This window comes from Spermophilus citellus, assembly GCF_964194105.1.
Source record: "Spermophilus citellus genome assembly, chromosome: 12".
NCBI lineage: Eukaryota > Metazoa > Chordata > Mammalia > Rodentia > Sciuridae > Spermophilus > Spermophilus citellus.
In genome coordinates, this window is record NC_138198.1 from 94,504,508 (window position 1) to 94,522,806 (window position 18,299).

Genomic DNA, 18,299 nt, shown 5'->3' on the forward strand with positions numbered 1-18,299 from the left:
AAGGAAGGAGTCAGTTACACAGCCTACCTTCAATTTACTAGATTCTCTCCCAAGTAAACCCTGATTCTTTAGTTCAGGAAAACCTGGAGATAGATCTAATTCGGTCCTTTAACCCTTAAGAGATAACTTAATATTTAAGAATTCATAGAATTGTACTGTAACAAACTGAAAGTTAAAATAAATTTTCATAAATATGAAATTTTTATTTCTTGAATACTTTTTCTTTTTGGTACTAGGGATTGAACCCAGAGGAGTTTAACCACTGAGCCACATCCCCAGCAGTTGTTATTTCTTGAGAGAGGGACTTGCTAAATTGCATAGGGCCTTGCTAAGATGCTGACACTGGCTTTGAATTTGTGATCCTCTTGCCTCAGCTTCCGAAGACCTTGGTAGAAATGAGTACTTTCTGAGGCAAAAAAGAAAGGTCAGGAGACTGCAGTTGTAGTTCGGTGGTAGAGTGCTTGCCTAGCACATGTGAGGCACAGGTTCAATCCTAAGCACCATATTAAGAAAAAAAAAACCAAACGTGTAAATAAAATGAAGGTACTGTGTCCATCTACAATAAAAGAAAGAGAAAATAAATATCTCCACTGTGGAAAAGTACTTGGATCCTGAGAGTGTATTCTCTCAAACTGTTTCCAAGCCTATAAGTTCTAACAATTTCAGGACTTTTTCTTTCTGCCCTGTGGCATTATGAAGACATGTTCATCGTCATAGCTAGAGAGGTGGTTGGAAGGCAGAAACTGCTTTGACTGACTTTATTTTCTTTGCCATAGAAAGTACATAATCAACAGATGATTCCTGAATGAATTCCATCTGTACCACACAGGACAAAGGGTTCAAACAGACACAGCTGGCTGCTTTGCAATAGCTGAGCTGGGGTGAAAAATAGATAAAGCTAATGTACTCCTGTACTGCTGCCTACATTAACAAGATTTTAGGCACCCATCCCTCGGAAAAGATTATATATTAAGGACTCATTGTATCTCTTCTTGCTTAAAATCTTTCAAATTTTTTCTATTATTCTTCAGGTAACATTTTATATCCTTAACATGAGTCAAAGGTCCTACAACTTCTGTAGGATAACATTTTAAATCTTTAATGTGAGTCAACAGTCCTATGACTTCCATATTCAGAAATGTTATAATTTTATGTAGCTGAATCTATTTCCTACATAAATTCTGGCTTGTATCTTATTTAGGAAATCATTTGACAATCCGAGAAAAGAAGTAATTACATAATATTTCATGCTTTTCTTCATGCTTACACAATTGATATTTTTCAGTGTTGTATCTAATTCAACTAGAGTCAAATTTATATAAAGTATTATGTAGGAATCTAAGAATAACTTATTAATATTCTATTTCTTCTCCCATGGATTTGAAGTGCCTAATTTACCATAGAGTGATAAAGCGCATAAAACTGATAAGTAAAATTGCATTACAAAAAGGTCATAGGATTACATAAAATGAGTCTCCTCCAAAACTGTATTCTGCTCCATATATATGTGTGTATATGTGTGTGTGTATATATATATATATTCCTAATTCTGTACCAACATCATGCTATTATAATTAAAATGACTTTACAGTCTGCTTTAAACCCTAAAATGGCATACTACCTCCATTAATAGTTTTTCTTCAAAATCATCTTGACTCTTCTTCCAAGTTTACTTTTCCCAGTGATCTCTAGAATTAGCTTTACACTTCTGGCAAAAAAAAAAAAAAAAAACTGGGCGAGGTTGCTATACGCCTGTAAGGGGCTAAGGCAGAAGGATCACAAATTAGAGACCAAGCTCAGCAACTAAGCGAGACCCTAAGCAACTTACCAAGATCTTGTCTCAAATTAAAAAATAAAAAGGGTTGGGGGTATAGCTCAGTAGTTAAGCACCCCTGAGTTCAATCCCCAACATCAAAAAAAATTAATTAATTTAAAAATAAACTTATTAGGGCTGGGGATGTGGCTCAAGCGGTAGCTTGGCATGCGTGCGGCCCGGGTTCGATCCTCAGCACCACATACAAACAAAGATGTTGTGTCCGCCAAAAACTAAAAACTAAATATTAAAATTCTCATTCTCTCTCTCTCTCTCTCTCTCTCTCTCTCTCTCTCTCTCTCTCTCTCTCTCTTTAAAAAAATAAAATAAAATAAACTTATTAAAAATAGTAATACGAGCCAGGTATAGGTGGCACATGCCTATAAGTCCCAGCAACTCGGAAGGCTGAGGTGCTATAAGCAACTCAGTAAGATCCTGTCTCTAAATAAAATTAAAAAATGAGGCTGGGGATGTGGTTCAGTGCCCCTAAATAAAATCCCCAGCACTCCCCCCACCAAAAAATAGTAATATAACTTGCTAAGCAAGAATCCTACAACAGCAAAGAAAATACTAGTAAAAAGTACTAGTCTAAGAGTTCCAAATGAAGGCTCAACATAGTAAGGGTATCAATTCTCACTAAAATGATATATAGGATTAATGTAAATCTTACCAAAATCCCAGTAGAATGTTTTCTTACACATATAGACAAGATTACTCTATAATGAATATACAAAGGCAAAGGAACCAGAACATGTTTTTTTTTTACTGTTGTATTTGTTTTTGTTTGCGGGGGGGGGGGGGGGGGGAGTGTAACCAGGGATTGAACCCAGAGATGCTTAACCACTGAGCCACAACCTCCAGCCTTTTTTATTCTGTATTTTTAGATAGGGTCTCCCTATGTTGCTAAAGTTGGCCCTGAACTTGCTATCCTCCTGCCTCAGCCTCTGGAGTTGCTGGGATTACAGATGTGCACCACTGCACCCAGAAAGGAACTAGAATAGTTAAAACAAATTTTAAAAACAACACAGTGAGAGAAATCTGTCTGATTTCAGGACTTCTTATTATAGCTATAGTAATAAAGACTGTGTGATATTGGCAGGAGAGACACATAAATCAATAACAGAACAGAGAATCTAGAAAGAAAACTACACAAAAATGTTCAGGCTGTTTTTAACAAAGGTGCAAAAGCAATTCAATGAAGGGGGAAAAATAGTTTTTCAACAAACGGTGCTGGAGCAAATGAGCGTATAAAAAATAAATAAATAAACCTTAACCTAAATTTTACACTATTCAAAAAATAACTCATAATGGATCAAAGATCTGACCATTTGGAGCTAAAAGGATAAGATCCATAGGAAATATACAGAAAAAAGTTTCAAGATACTAGATCTGCTAATGACTTCTTGGCTAGGCCACCTAAAGCACAGGCAATAATAACAAAAAGATAAAAGCAGACTTTGAAAAAATCAAAAGCTTTAATATCAAAAACATTATTAAGCCGGGCATGGTGGGAGATGGTGGCGCACGCCTGTAATCCCAGCAGCTCAAGAGGCTGAGACAGGAGGATAACAAGTTCAAAGCCAGCCTCAGCAAAAGCAAGGAGCTAAGCAACTAAATGAAACCCTGTCTCTAAATAAAATACAAAATTGGGCTGGGGACATGGTTCAGTAGTTGAGTGCCCCTGAATTCGATCCCTGGTAAAGAAGGAAAGTAAGGAAAGAAAGAAAGGAAAGATAAAAAAGAAAGAAAACATTATCAACAAGTAGAAAGAAAATCCATAGAATGAGAGAAAACCATATATGATTTGCATCTGATATATCTCCTAAAAGATTAATAACCAGAATATATTTTTAAACTACAACTCAACAAAAAATTCAAAAACGGGCAAAGGACTTCTATAGACATTTCTCCAAAAAGATGTACAGATAGCCAATAAATACATGAAACAATGTTCAACATCACTAGTCATTAGGGAAATGCAAATTAAAACTAGAAACAGATACCACTTCATGTCCATTAGGATTTTTTTTTTTTTTAAGGATGGCTATTTCTATAGTTTGAATATGGTTTAAGTGTCACATGTTAAAATGTAATCCCCACTGTGAAATATCAAGAGGGTGAATATAAAGATGAGGTCTTTGAGAGGTAAGGTCATTAGGATGGAGCCCCCTTTACTGAATCTTGTAAAATGGCACAGCCACTATGGAAAACAGTATGGCAATTCCTTTTTTTTTTTTTTTTTTTTAAGAGAGAGTGAGAGAGGAGAGAGAGAGAGAGAGAAATTTTCAATATTTATTTTTAGTTCTCGGCGGACACAACATCTTTGTTGGTATGTGGTGTTGAGGATCGAACCCGGGCCGCACGCATGCGAGGCGAGCAAGCTACCGCATCCCCAGCCCCTGGCAATTCCTTTTTAAGGCTGAGTGTGCGTTTGTGTGTATGTATAAAAATTTCACTTATCACAAGTTCAAAGCTAGCCTCTGCAACTCAATATCTCAAAATAAAAAATAAAAAAGGCTAGGGATGTAGCTCAGTGGTAAAAGTGCCCCTAAGTTCAAATTCAAACCCCAGAACTTACTGCAAAAAAACAAAGAAAGAAAGAAATGACTAAAATGGTAAATCTGTTATGTATTTCTTGTAAGGAAAACAAACAAACCAAAAATAAGACATACTCAAGGGCCAGTATAAAACAAAATTAGTAATTTATGCTGCTTCAATGAGCTTAGTAAAACCTTTTTAAAAGTACAATGAAAACTACAATGACTACTTAGTACAGTTTGGCATGTTTGCCTTAACCAATGATTAGGACTACTGGGTTTTTACCTACCTTTGCTTCTGCATCATCAAGGTATGTGTCAACACAATGTATGGGGAAAAATCTCAGTAATATTATGAAAATAATTTTGACCTTGTGGACCTATTATACATCCCTAAAAGTGTCTTGTGATCCACAGGGCTCTGCTGACCACATTTTAAAGGCCATCTCTCTAAGAATGCTTATGCATGAAAAGAGTGGAATAACATGACATATTATAAAGGCTAGAAAATTTTCAGGTCTTTATCAATGAAGAAAACATTCATAACTGGATTTTACCATTTGACAGAAGAAGTCAGAAGTTCCTAAATCAAAAACTTTAAAAGGTTTTTAAATAAAAAATAAATTATTCTAAAATTTCTTTCAACTCCACAAGCCTCAGACTCCACATACTTTCCAATATTCATTCTCTTAACTCATTTAACACATATTTATTCAAATATCTATGTGTGCAAGGATCTGACAAAATAAAGTAATAGATTTAGCCCTCCAGTAATAAATTCAACACAGAACCGTTAAAAAACAATGTGATAAATTCTCTAATAACAGTAGTAAAAAGAACTAGGGAGAAGGGCATGGTAGTGCATTCCTGTATCTCAGCCACTCCGGAGGCTGAAGCAGGACAATTGCAAATTTGAGGCCAACCTCAGCAACTTACCGAGACCTTAAGAAACTTGGCAAGACCCTATCTCAAAAAAATAAAAAATAAAAATGGCCAGGGATATGGCTCAGTGGTTATGCACCCTTGGGTTCAAATCCCTAGTACCAAAAAAATAAGAAGCAGCAGAAAATATATTCTTTACTCTAAAAGAATACACAATCAAGGGGAAAGCAAAGAAAAAAGAAACAAAGTAAAAGAACTGGGAATATGAGATCTTTTTTTTTTTTTAATAAGGAAAGAAAAAAAATCATATACTGTGGTTGCTAAGATCGACAATAAGAACAAATCTTCCACACATTAAATTGTGAAGGAGGTCTGGGGATTTAGCTCAATCAGCAGAATGTTTGCCTCGCATGCACAAGGCCCTGGGTTCAATCCCCAACATCACCAAAAAGAAAAAAAAAAAAAAAGTGAAGAAGGAAAAAGAAACTCATGCAAAGTTTTGCTGTCAGACCTCAAACTGTAAATTTCCACCAGTGCATGACAAGTGCTTAGCTAAGATTAAAAAAAAAAAAAGTGTTAAATTTGTATATACTATATATAGGAAAAAATAGAATATATAGGTTTTAGCATTATCCATAGTTTCAGGCATCCATATAGGTTTTGGAAAGGACAAGAGGAGACTAATGTAATGGCTAAAAACTCCAAAACTTGAGGAAAGACATCCGTCTACAAATCTAAGATGATAAATGACTCAAAACAGGATAAACTCAAAAAGTCCCACACTGGATCACTTCCCCTATCTCTCCTATACTGGAGATTGAACCAAGGGGCACTCTACAACTGAATACATCCCCAGCCCTTTTTATTTTGTATTTTGGAATGGAGGTCTCACTAAGTTGCCTTGAACCTGGCAATCCTGCCTCAGACTCCTAAATCACTGGGATTACAGGCATACATGCACCACCAGACCCAGCTGCACAGTGAGACACACTATAATCAAACTATCAAAACAAAGACACAGAAAATCTTAAAAATAGTAAGAAAGAAGAGATTGCCAGATACAAGAGAGCATTGATAAAATTAAAAGCCATTTCTCAAAAACTACAGCACCTAAAAAACAGTGAGAGCATATTTAGAATACTGAAAGGAAAAACAAAACAAACTGTAAACAAAGAATTTCATATCTGGCAAAAACTACCCTTCAAATCTGAAATAAAATATTTCAAGAGAGACAAATATTTTAGTAAATTCATCACTAGCAGACCTGATTTACAAGAAATGCTTAAAGGTTTAGAGGCTAAGATGGAAAAAACACTAGATGGTAATTTATAGTAGTAAGAAATAATGAGTATCATATAAAAGTCAACATTATTGTGTTTCTGGTTTATAAAACCTCATTTTGTATATGATTTAAAAACCAAATGCATAAAGCAATTTACAAGTTTATTGATTAAATACAACATAAAAAGATGTAGGGGCTGGAATTGTGGCTCAGTGACAGAGTGCTTGCCTAGCATGTGTGAGGTCCTTGGTTTGGGTCTCAGCCCCGCATATAAATAAATAAATTAAAGGTCTATTGACAACTAGGGGAAAAAAAAGTAATTTGCAACAATAACGTAAAGGAGGGACAAAGCCATTCAGGAACACGAGTTTTTGTATGGTATTAAAAATAAATTGATATCAATTCAAATTAGGCTTTTATAAATTTTGGTTGTTAAGTAGAATTTTAAAAAGAACCCCTCTTCAAAAAACAGAACTAGGGACCATGGATGGGTAAACAATTCTTCCCAAGAGAGAATGCAAAATTGCAGAGGAGTTGTCACTACAGCCTGGAGACTAGGGGACAGAAAAGAAACAAGAAATCGGAGGAGTACATAAAAGCACACAGATACATTAAAGTGCAAGATTTTTTATATCATTCTTGATATTGAGTTGAAACTCACATAACATAAAATTAAACTTTAAAGTATACAATTCAGGGGCATTTAGTGGATATTTGTAAGGTTGTATAACCATCACCTCTATCTAGTTCTGGTACATGTGCAGCACCTCCAAAGATCACATGACATCCATTAACTAACTCCCCCACTTGTCTATCTATTCTAGTTATTTCATATAATGGAATCATACAACGTGATCTTTTGTGTCTACATTCTTTTGCTTTGCATGTTTTTAAGGTTCATCCACACTGCAGCATGTATCAGTACTTTGTTCCTTTTTGGGCTGAATAATATTTCACTGTATGGATATACCACCTTTGTTTATCCATTCATCTGTTTTTTAGTGGACATTCAGGTCCATAACAGAGAAAAGAATCATTAAGTCGTCAACAAACTGATGGTATAAAATAGAAATAATGACATCTAAACTTATAAACACATTTGATTTACTGACTAAATGTTAGTAAATGTTAAGAGCTCAGGTTACTTTTATTCAGATTTTACTCAGGGTTTTCCATTGAAACAGAGCCAATATGATGTCTGTACAGAGCCATAGATTTACTGAATTGGTTCATGGAACTATGGAGACTGAATTTCTGAATTGGTTCATGGAACTATGGAGACGAATCCCAAGATCTGCAGTTGACAAATTAGAGACCCAAGAGAGCCAACAGTGTAGGTCTAGTCCAACCCCAAAGACTTGAGAACCAGAAGTGTCAGCAGTATACTACCAGTCTGAAAGCTGCAATCTGGGGACCCCAGGTGAGCAGTTAATATTTCAGATCAAGTCCAAAGGCAGGAACAAAACAAAGCCCTGGCTTCAAGCCAGTTGGGCATGAGTTTTCTCTTATACATTAGAGAGTGAATCTTTGTGTTCTATTCAGGTCTTCAATTGACTGGATAAGCCCACTTACATTATGGAGGCAATCTACAATTCAAATGTGAAATTTCATCCAGAAATATCTTCAGACACATCCAAAATATCTAACCAAATGTCTGGGTACCTTGTTGCCCAGTCAAGATGCCACATATTAACCATTACAAGTTTTATAGTACTTCATAACACTCTACTAAGAAAACTACATTTCCTGCTGGTTTGGCAAAAATAGAATCCTTGGCTACCCAAACAAATGTAATTTGTTTTAAAGAATAATCTATAAAATAGAAAACAGTGTACCTTATGATTTGAGCAAATGATAAAGAGAAGCAGACAACTTTCGGGATTAAATGTCTAAGGTTTTTAAAATACATGTATGAAGATTTGAATTTGATGTCAACATATCTTATATACAAACAGATATATGATAAATTGTGGTATATATGTGTATTAAGAATTGTAATGCAAAAAAAGAGAGTACATGTATAATGGCATAATTTGGCATGAACATACTTTATATACAGAGTTACAAAAAATGCGCTGTAAATGGGTAATAAATGAGTGGAATGCATTCCACTATTGTCATGTATGTAATGAATGAATGAATGAATGAATGTCTAAGGTTTTTATAAGCCTATGCTTTGAAAAACAAATAATGTGCCTTGAATTGAACCAAAATATGCTGTCACAAATATCGACCTACTCATATTACTTTTCTAACTTACCAAAAAAAAAAATCATTTTCTTCGATTTTAAGTCTTTGGAATCCCATAACACTTTCATCTATTAGCCTGCACTACAATCAAATAAGATACTATCATGGTTTAGCTAGGAGGTGCCCCCAAAGGCTCATTAGTGAGACAATAAAGAACACTCTGAGGTAAAATGACTGGATCATGAGAGCCTTAATCTAATCAGTATATTGATTCACCAGAATGGATTAACTGGGTAGTGACTGAAGGCAGGTAGGTTGTGGTTAGGAGAAACAGATCACTAAGGGCATGCCTCTGGGGCTTATATTTTGTCCTTGCCAGTGAAGAGCTCTCTGCTTCCTGACTGTCAGTGTCCTGGGCTACTTTCCTCTGCCCCACCCCTTCACCACAATGCTCTGCCTCACCTTGGAACTAGAGCTATGGAGTTGACCATCTATGGATTAAGACCTCTGAAATCATGAGCACCAAATAAACTTTCCAGCCTCAAAATTTGTGCTTGTCAGGTTTCTTGGTCACAGTGGTGAAAAAACTAACAAAACAGATACATATAACACAAAGTTGGGCAATTATTTAAAACTTAAATGTGCATTCCATGATATTATTTACAGATCTTTATAAAAGCATCAAGAAAAGGATACCTGAACAAGTTTGAGAACCACTTCCATTTAAACAATACAATAAAGACACATTTAAAATAAGATTGCCCAGTTTCCTAAGATTTTTCATCATAAAGATGTGAATTCTCTTTAAACAATCAATCATATATATATGTTGCAAAATAACAAAATGTTTTTCTTGTAAATGACAAGTTGATTCTAGAGTTTATACAGAAAAACAAAAGAATACTCAATGAAACTCTGAAAAAGAACTATGGAGGGGGGCAATAATCTTTCACACATGAAAATAATAGAGTATACGCTGAAGCTGTAGCTCAGTGGCAGAGCTCTTGCCTAGCATGCATGAGGCACTAGGTTCGATCCTTGGTACCACATAAGAATAAACAAATTAAATAAAGGCATTGCATCCATCTACAACTACAAAACATTTTTTTAAATAAAGAAAAGAATAGAGTATTATAGTAGGACATAAGTACACATACACACAGAATAACAGTATAGAAAATACTTATATATATATGAAAAATTAATGTATGATAAGGCATTTCAAAAGGATAGAAATAAAAATGAACTTTTAAAGAATGATGTGATATTGGGCTGAGGATGTGGCCCAAGCGGTAGGGCGCTCACCTGGCATGAGTGCGGCCCAGGTTCGATCCTCAGCACCACATATAAACAAAGATGTTGTGTCCACCGAAAACTAAAAAATAAATATTATAATTCTCTCTCTCTCTCTCTTAAAAAAAAAAAAAAAAAAAAGAATGATATGATACACTAATGCCTATCATTTCTACTAAGGTCTCTTAAATCACCAGCTGAAACCATTAAGAAAACACTAGAATATTTAGTACCATATTTATAAATCATAATAGCAAAAACTGATATATCCTAAATGTGCATCAATAGAATGGTGATATGAATTTTGATGCATCCATAAGATGGAATACAATGCAATCATTTTTTAAATGAGGCAACACTTATAGGTATGCTGTAAATATGTAACAATTCAAAAGACATATTAAAGAGAAAATGCAAAGAATAAGGAAATCTGTAATACTCTACAAGAAAGAAAAACATTGAAAAAAAATTGCAACAAAATTCCCTCTCCCTCTTCCTCTCCTTCCCCTATCCCCTTCCTCTTTCTGGGGGTCAAACCCAGGGACCTCACACATGCTAGGCAGGCATTTTATCAAGGAGTTACATCCCTAGTTGCTTTCTTATTTCTAAGTTTTTGACAAGTTCTTGTTATGTTGCCCAGTTTGGTCTTGAACATGAGATCCCCCTGCCTCAGCCTCCCAAGTAGCTAGGATTATATATGATGTGCCGCCCCACCCTGTTTTGTCTTTTGAATTTCTCTATTATGTGCACATTATTACCTATCCAAACATGAGTACAGTTTAAAAACTATACCTGAAAAATCCAAGCATTTACAATATCATAATAATTTTTTTTCAATTTCTCAATTATTATAGATGGAAAGAACTAAAGAGAAGCTTTAAGAGAGAAAATAAGACTAACGGGCACCTGATAGCCCTGAATCATCCCACAACCCAAAACCCAAGGTGCAGGGGCACAAGCCTGTAATCCCAGTGGCTCAGGAGACAGAAGTTCAAAGCCAGCCCAGCAATTCAGCAAGCCCTAAACAACTTAAAAATAAAAAGAGGGGGTGGGGCTATAGCTCAGTGGCAGAGCACTTGCCTCTCACACGTGTGAAGCATTGGGTTCGATCCTCAGCACCAAATAAAGGCATGCTATCCATCTACAACTTCCAAAAAAGAAAAAAAGAAAAAGAAAAAGAACTGAGGATGATGCTCAGTGGTAGAATGCCCCTGAGTTCAACCCCCAGTACCAAAAACAAACAAAAAATGACCCCAAAAGTCTAATTCATCATTATAATCCCCTTAATACATTCTTACAAACAGATTAAAATGTATCCTAAACCATTTTAAGTCTTTCCATACATTAAAAACTAAAGGCTTATCTAAAATTCATATTACCCAACCTTGCTACAAAAAGGATTTCTGAACTGAAATGTTCTACATAAAATGTCAAATGTTCTAACTAAATCTATATTCAAATGATTAAAGCAACAGGAAACACTGCATTCTTTGTGTAGCTCCTAGCAAATTCTACTCATAGTTCAAAATTAAATAAAAGAAGCCTTCTGGGCTGGGGATGTGGCTTAAGCGGTAGCGCGCTCGCCTGGTGTGCGTGCGGCCCGGGTTCGATCCTCAGCACCACGTACCAACAAAGATGTTGTGTCCGCCGAGAACTAAAAAAAAAATAAATATTAAAAAAAAATCTCTCTCCTCTCTCACTCTCTTTATAAAAAATAAATAAATAAATAAATATTAAAAAAATTCTCTCATTCTCTCTCTCCCTCCCCTCTCTCACTCTCTCTTAAAAAAAAAAAAAAAAAAAGAAGCCTTCCGAGATTCTCTAAACTAAACTAAATGTCCAATTATATTTCTCCTTTGTATTTCTGTACTGTTAACTTATTTAATGGTCTACTTCCCTGGTTGGTATGTAAGCTCCAGGATGATAGCTATGTCTGTTTTATCTGCTGAATCATTATTAGTCCACGACAGAGGAAGGAGTTCAATAATTGTTTTCTGAATAAAGAAAAACAACAGGAGAGGTCTAGTTGTCCATTTCAACAAAAAATTTGTTTAAAAAAAAAAACCTATAAAATTAAACAGCCACATTATGTTTGTTTCATGCACAAATACACCCTTATTTTTATTAGAAATTCAAGGTAATTTGCTTAACCAATAGCAAAATAACATCAACTCATATTATTTTAAATTTATGTTATAGGAAAGAAAAGTTAAATAAAATTACTTTTTTTAGGTCAAGGAAAATTTGATAAATTCACTAAGTTTTCAGGGGAATCAATAGTTTAAAGGGAACATGGCTGCTCAAGGCAAAGCAAAATATTCTAGGTTCTTGATCTTACCACCAATTCACAGGAAATGATCTAGTTCTCAACAAATAGTCTGTGGATCTCTGAGGGTCCTCAAGACCATTTCACAATTATGCTAAGTTACCATTTGTCTTTTTTAACTCTTGTACTCTCATACACACGCAGTGGTGTTTTTCAAAGATCATGTGATGTGTGATACAGCAAGACTGAATTCAGAAACAAACTTGAGAATCCAAGTGCTTTCCATTAAGACATTATAGAGATTTGCAGGATCTAAGTATAGCTCAGTGGTAAAGTGCATGCTTACCATGCAGGAGGCCCTGGACCAACACCATAAACACAAAAAAGATTTGTAACCACTCTCTAATTTTTTTTTTTAGAAAATATAATTATTTTTCATTCATAATGTTATTTTGTTAACCTGATAAATTTAGTATTGTCATTTTTAATAAGTTAAATAATTAGTAACTATTTTAAATGTTTTAATTTCTAAAATAGCAATTACCAATAGATTTAATTCACATTAAAAAAAAAAAAAAGACGAAGTGCTCAATATTTTTTTTTCTCCCAGTGCTGGGAAATGAATCCAGGTTCTCATGCATGCTAGGCAAGCATTTTATCACTGAGCTACAGTCCTAGCCCTTCTTTATTTTGAGGCAGGATCCCCGTAAATTGCCCAGGCTCACCTTAAACTTGTGATCCTACCTCAGCCTCTCCAGTAGCTTAGATTACAAGTGTGTATCACCATGCCTAACTTCATAACAATTTTTAAAAGTAAAGGAATCCTCAAACCAGAAAGCCTCAGAAATTCCTAGTCTAGACTGGAAATTTCTATGAGATAACCAATTTGATCTTTTTTCAATGAATAAATTTAAAATGAAAAGGAGAAACCATAAATGTAAATAGATTTAAGGAATATGGAAATAAATTGCAATAAGGAAGCTATTTGGATCCTGAATCAAACAAATGGCTAAAAAAAAAAAAAGAAAAAGAATAAGATAATAAGGAAAAAAATGCTTTTTGAATATCTGATAATATTTTTAAAAACTAAATTTTTTCAGATGTTAAAGGTTAAAATCGTGAAAGCTAGGCAATGACTACAATGGGAATTTATACCTGTTTGACATCTTTTATAATAATTTGTTTTTTAATCAGCCTACTGGCTGATAATTTATACCTGCCATCAAAATGTTACAAAAATCACTTTATACTACAAATCTAATTATTGGAAGGGAATGTGAAAAACCTTTAAAAAGAAAGTAAAAAAAAAAATACAAACCAAAATATAATTTGACAATTATCTTCAAAGATGCAGAAAATATGATTAAGTTTATAAAGTCAGCTTGAAAACATAAAATCCTTTTAAGTATAAAAACTTAGAAAGAAAATATAAACATTGTCTACTTGTTCAATTCTAACTCTAAAAGAGAAAGAAGTAACAGTATCAGACAGTATAGAAGCCATGGAATTATCAATTCAGAATCTCCATTTCAATGATTTATATTGCTATATGTTTTTAAAGCAACTGACAAATATTCTTTAACTTTCTACTTTCTAAAACCAAATAAAATAAAGCAGTTAAAAATATACAGTACAGAGGTAGAGTGCTTGCCTAGCATGTGGGATGCCCTGTGTTGGATCTTTAGTACCACAGAAAAATAAATAAATAAAACAAAGGTATTGGGGCTGGGATTATGGCTCATCGGTAGAGCGCTTGCCTAGGACTTGTGAAGTCCAAGGTTCAATCCTCAGCACCACATAAAAATGAATAAATAAAATATTGTGTCCAGCTACAACTAAAAAACAAATATTTTATTAAATAAATAAATACACACACACACAGTACAGGGCTGGGTCAGTAGCTCGGTGGCAGAGCACTTGCCTCCCATGTGTGAGGCACTGGGTTCAATCCTTAGAACCACATAGAAATGAAACAAATAAAATAAAGGCATTTTGTTTATCTACAACTACAAAAAAAATTTTTTAGATATGTACAGTACATATAAATCAGCATCTAACCTATAACCTTATTAGTGAATATGAATTCAACAAATACCCAAAAACTTTCAACAAAAGTAGTCTGCTGGGGCTAAGAAAGCTAAAAATTGAAATAAGAAAACAACACAAAAAGCCCACTACCTTACTTCATAGGCAACATGACACACACCCCCAGTCTACAACATAATATAAAGTGGTAGTTTCCAAGTCCACAATCAGTATGTGATTGCCATTATCATTGTGCTACATGAGACTAGGATGTTGAAATTGAAAAACAAAACTGCAAGGAGGTGAGAGGACACAAAAAGTACCCTGCAAAGGTAGTCACTGTCAAGGAAAGGAAACTCTTGGTAGGCTAATTCAGACCAATATAAGAATTGCAGCAGCAGTATGTACACCACCACCACCACCACTACATTCACCATCATCGCTCTTCCTAAAGCATCTATTGATATGCCTTTTTTTTTCCTAATTATGAAGGATTTTTTTTAAAAAAATGGAAACATCCTTAAACTCAGTTAACAGCACATTTTATCATTTTCACATATTTGTACCTTTTTAAAACGTTCTGTGGTATTGGAATTGAATCCAGGACTTCACATATTAGGTAAGCACACTATCACTACAATGTAAATTCTTTTTCTTTTCTTTTTTTTTTTTTTTTTTTTTTTTTTGTGGTGCTGGGGATTGAACCCAGGGCTTTGTGCATGCAAGACAAGCACTCTACCAACTGAGCTATATCCCCAGTCCCAATACAATGCAAATTCTTGACTTTTCAAAGTTTACAGATACAATCCTTTTTATTTTTATTTTGAGACAGGGTCTTTAGTTGCCCAGATTAGCCTTGAACTCGTGATTCTCTTTTCTCAATCTCCCAAGTAACTGGAAGATGCAATACTGTGATGGGCTTGTTTTAAAACAAACATTAGATAGCACAAATCCCATTGCATTTCCTCTCTTCCTATGACAATTACTATCTTGGAATGTAGTGTTAAACACTGCTATTCATGATTTAACTATATCTACAGCTATATGTAAACAAAAAAGAGTATCATTCTTAAATGTTTCTAAACTTTACCAAATGGCATACTGGTCTATACCTAATGTTTTCTTAGCTCAAGATTTTGTTTGTTGTTTCTTAATTCAGTCATGTTCTTTCATGTAGCTCTAGTTCATTTATGAAAACTGTTGGACAGCATTATACTATATGAATATAAAAATATGGTTGCTCATTCTTTAATGGAATGTTCAAATTGTTTCCATTTTTGTTACAACGCTGCAATAAAACAATTCTGTAGCATGTACTCATTTCTAGGATATATTCCTAGAAGGAGAACTGCTAAGTTAAAGGGTATATACCTTCAATTTCATTAAAGGTTATTAAATTGACCTCCAGAATGATTTTACCTTTTTACATTTCCACCAAGCAGTGTTAAGCGTTACTGTTTCTCACTGGGTGCGGCGGCCCACAACTGTAATCCCAGCAACCTAAGAGGCTAAGACAGGAGGATCTGATGTTCATGTTTGGGGCCAGCCTCCACAACTAAAAGTGAGGTCCTGTCTCAAAATTAAAAGGACTGGGATGTGGCTCAATGGTAAAGCAACTCTTGGTTCAATGTCTAGTACCAAAAAAAAAAAAAAAAAAAAAGAGTTACTGTTTCTTTTCATCCTCAGCAGTTCTTGATACTGTCATTCATTTTAATTTTGCCAAACTGATGAACATAAAATGATACCTTGCTGGTTTATTTTTCCCTCATTACTAAGTATCATTTGTTGGCATTCAGATTTCCTCCTGAAAAGTTTAAAAACAGTACTGTCATTTTTCTATTAATTTTTAACAGTTCTTAAGGTAGTCTGGGTATTAATACTTTATTGGTTGTAGGTGTTTCTACATACTCTCCCCCAGCCCCCAAAAGGATAAACCAGGTGCTGATTTTGAAACCTAATAGTGCAGAAACAAAGTCAATTCCTGACTTCTCAAGTTCACAGTTACTTTGAAGACCTTTATATCAGTGTTTTGCAAACGTTTTTGTCCACTCATAGGTGAATTCCTCCTTCAAAGTCAATACACATACATGTCTACATAAACTGAAAAACAGGGCTGCAACTCAAATTTCTTCTAAGGGATGACATTTCCTTAACCACAGCAATATACAAGACAAGCACAGGCGGTCTCCATTCTACACAGTCACCACCATATTTTAGCTTTCATATGAGTCAGTTAGTAAGCATCTATTTTGATTAATGTTTGTTAAGACTCTTCACATTTTAATAATCATCATGTCCATCAGGATGTCTGAAACAATAAAGAAAAGTGCCCACTCAACCCAATGAATTAAGAATAAAGATACAAACTCAGACTAAGCAAGTGGAAAAGTGGAATTTTTTCTTTTCCGTTGGCACTAACATAAACTGTTTTTCACAAAGATGCTCTGCATAAGTGAAATGATTTTGGATATTTCAGCAAGACATCTGCTCAAAAAAGTTTACTACGTTTACAAGAACACTGTCAAATATTCTACAAAACAAAGACACTGCACTAGAAGCATATACTCATAAAGCAAAAACAGCCTTTAGATCATTAGCTCTAACTTTTTCACTTTCAGATGAATTATCTACAATAACAGAGGTTAAAATAAATTTACAACCCATATCCTCTAAAAAAATCTACAAAGTCAGGGTTCTTTTTACTGCATCACGCGTCTTCTTATTTTAGACTCCCAGTTCTAAAATTGATCTATTAATTTTACAAGACTTGGGTTCTAGAAATTATGGAACCAACTCCCAAGCTCACACCAATATTTTCCTTTCCATTTCCCTCCCCATCCTATATTATAACTTCAGGGGAGAAAAAAAAAAAAAAAGGAATACCGACTGCCTGAGTTTCTGGCCCCAGCTGGGTGCAGAGTCTCGAGCCCCTACTGCTGTACCTGCATTAAATTAGTCGAATTTTTTAAAAGTATCATTCCCTTCTTTATTCAATAAATAGGTACTAAGCGCGGACTTTGCAGGAAGCGCGATGCACGCTGCACCTACAAGCTCGCGGACCGCCGCGCGAGGGCACGAAGACAGATCTCCCGACGTCGGAGTCGGCGGGGCCCGACTAGGGGCCCTCTTGGGAGCCGGGCACCGGGGAAGGCGGATAGGGGATCCCCGGAGCGCCAGGGAAGCCAAGAGGCGCAGGAGACTCACCTTTCCGCAGCTCCCGCTCCCACACGGTGACGATGGGCCGCGAGTGCTTGCGGTGGTGGATGAGCCACAGGGACAAGGTCTGCACGCTCTGCTGCGAGTTGCTCAACTCCGACAGCTTCTTCTCCAGCGCCGCCTCAGAGAAGGCGGACATCCCTCCAAAACCGCGTTCACGCCGTCCCACGCGGTGGGGCCAAGGGGAGGAGAGTTTCGCCGCGCTCGTCGCGGCCTCGCCCCCTCACCCCACCCTTCCCCACGCCCTCACCACCGACGCCGCTACATCCAAGTCCCTCCGCAAACCAGCAAGATGGCGTCCGGCCGGCAGTGACGTCACGGCCGGCCACGCCCCTCCCGCTACTAGCCCTGGGAAAGGAGGTGCCGCCCAGAGGCGGGACCACCGGGCTGAACGGGTAGGGCCTAAGCTAGTGCCTGGGAAGTGGGCGGGGACAGGACTGGAGACATGGCTTATGTTTTGGGGCCTACAATCCTTTTGGGGAATACTGTCTCTGCAAAATAAGCAGTTATTACAGATAATTACACTGGTGAGCACATTGATTTAAATCGGTACAGCCACCTTGGAAGTCTATTTACATGATTCTTACTTTGATAACTACGCCATTATCTCAGCTATTCAGGAGGCTGAGGCAGGAGCATCGCAAACTCAAGACTAGTCTATGCTTCTTTGGGAGATCCTCTCTTAAAATAAATTTTTAAAGGCCTGATGATGTAACCCGGTGATAGATTGCTTGTCTAGCATGCCTGACACCCAGAGTTTAATCCCCACTGTTGAAAAACAAATAAACAAAAAAA

The 18,299-nt window shown here is 35.9% G+C and overlaps 1 protein-coding gene across 2 annotated transcripts in view; it reads right to left on the reverse strand.

Moving 5' to 3' along the window:
* Nucleotides 1-17,813, reverse strand: part of RPRD1A (regulation of nuclear pre-mRNA domain containing 1A) — a 59,423-nt gene extending 41,610 nt beyond the window's left edge. For both annotated transcript variants that reach the window (XM_081263264.1, XM_081263265.1), the window contains exon 1: nucleotides 17,493-17,813. In XM_081263264.1, coding sequence (XP_081119390.1) covers nucleotides 17,493-17,643 — 151 coding nt within the window. In that variant the 5' untranslated portion in view covers nucleotides 17,644-17,813. The remainder of the gene's footprint in view (nucleotides 1-17,492) is intronic.
* Nucleotides 17,814-18,299: the final 486 nt, after the last annotated feature.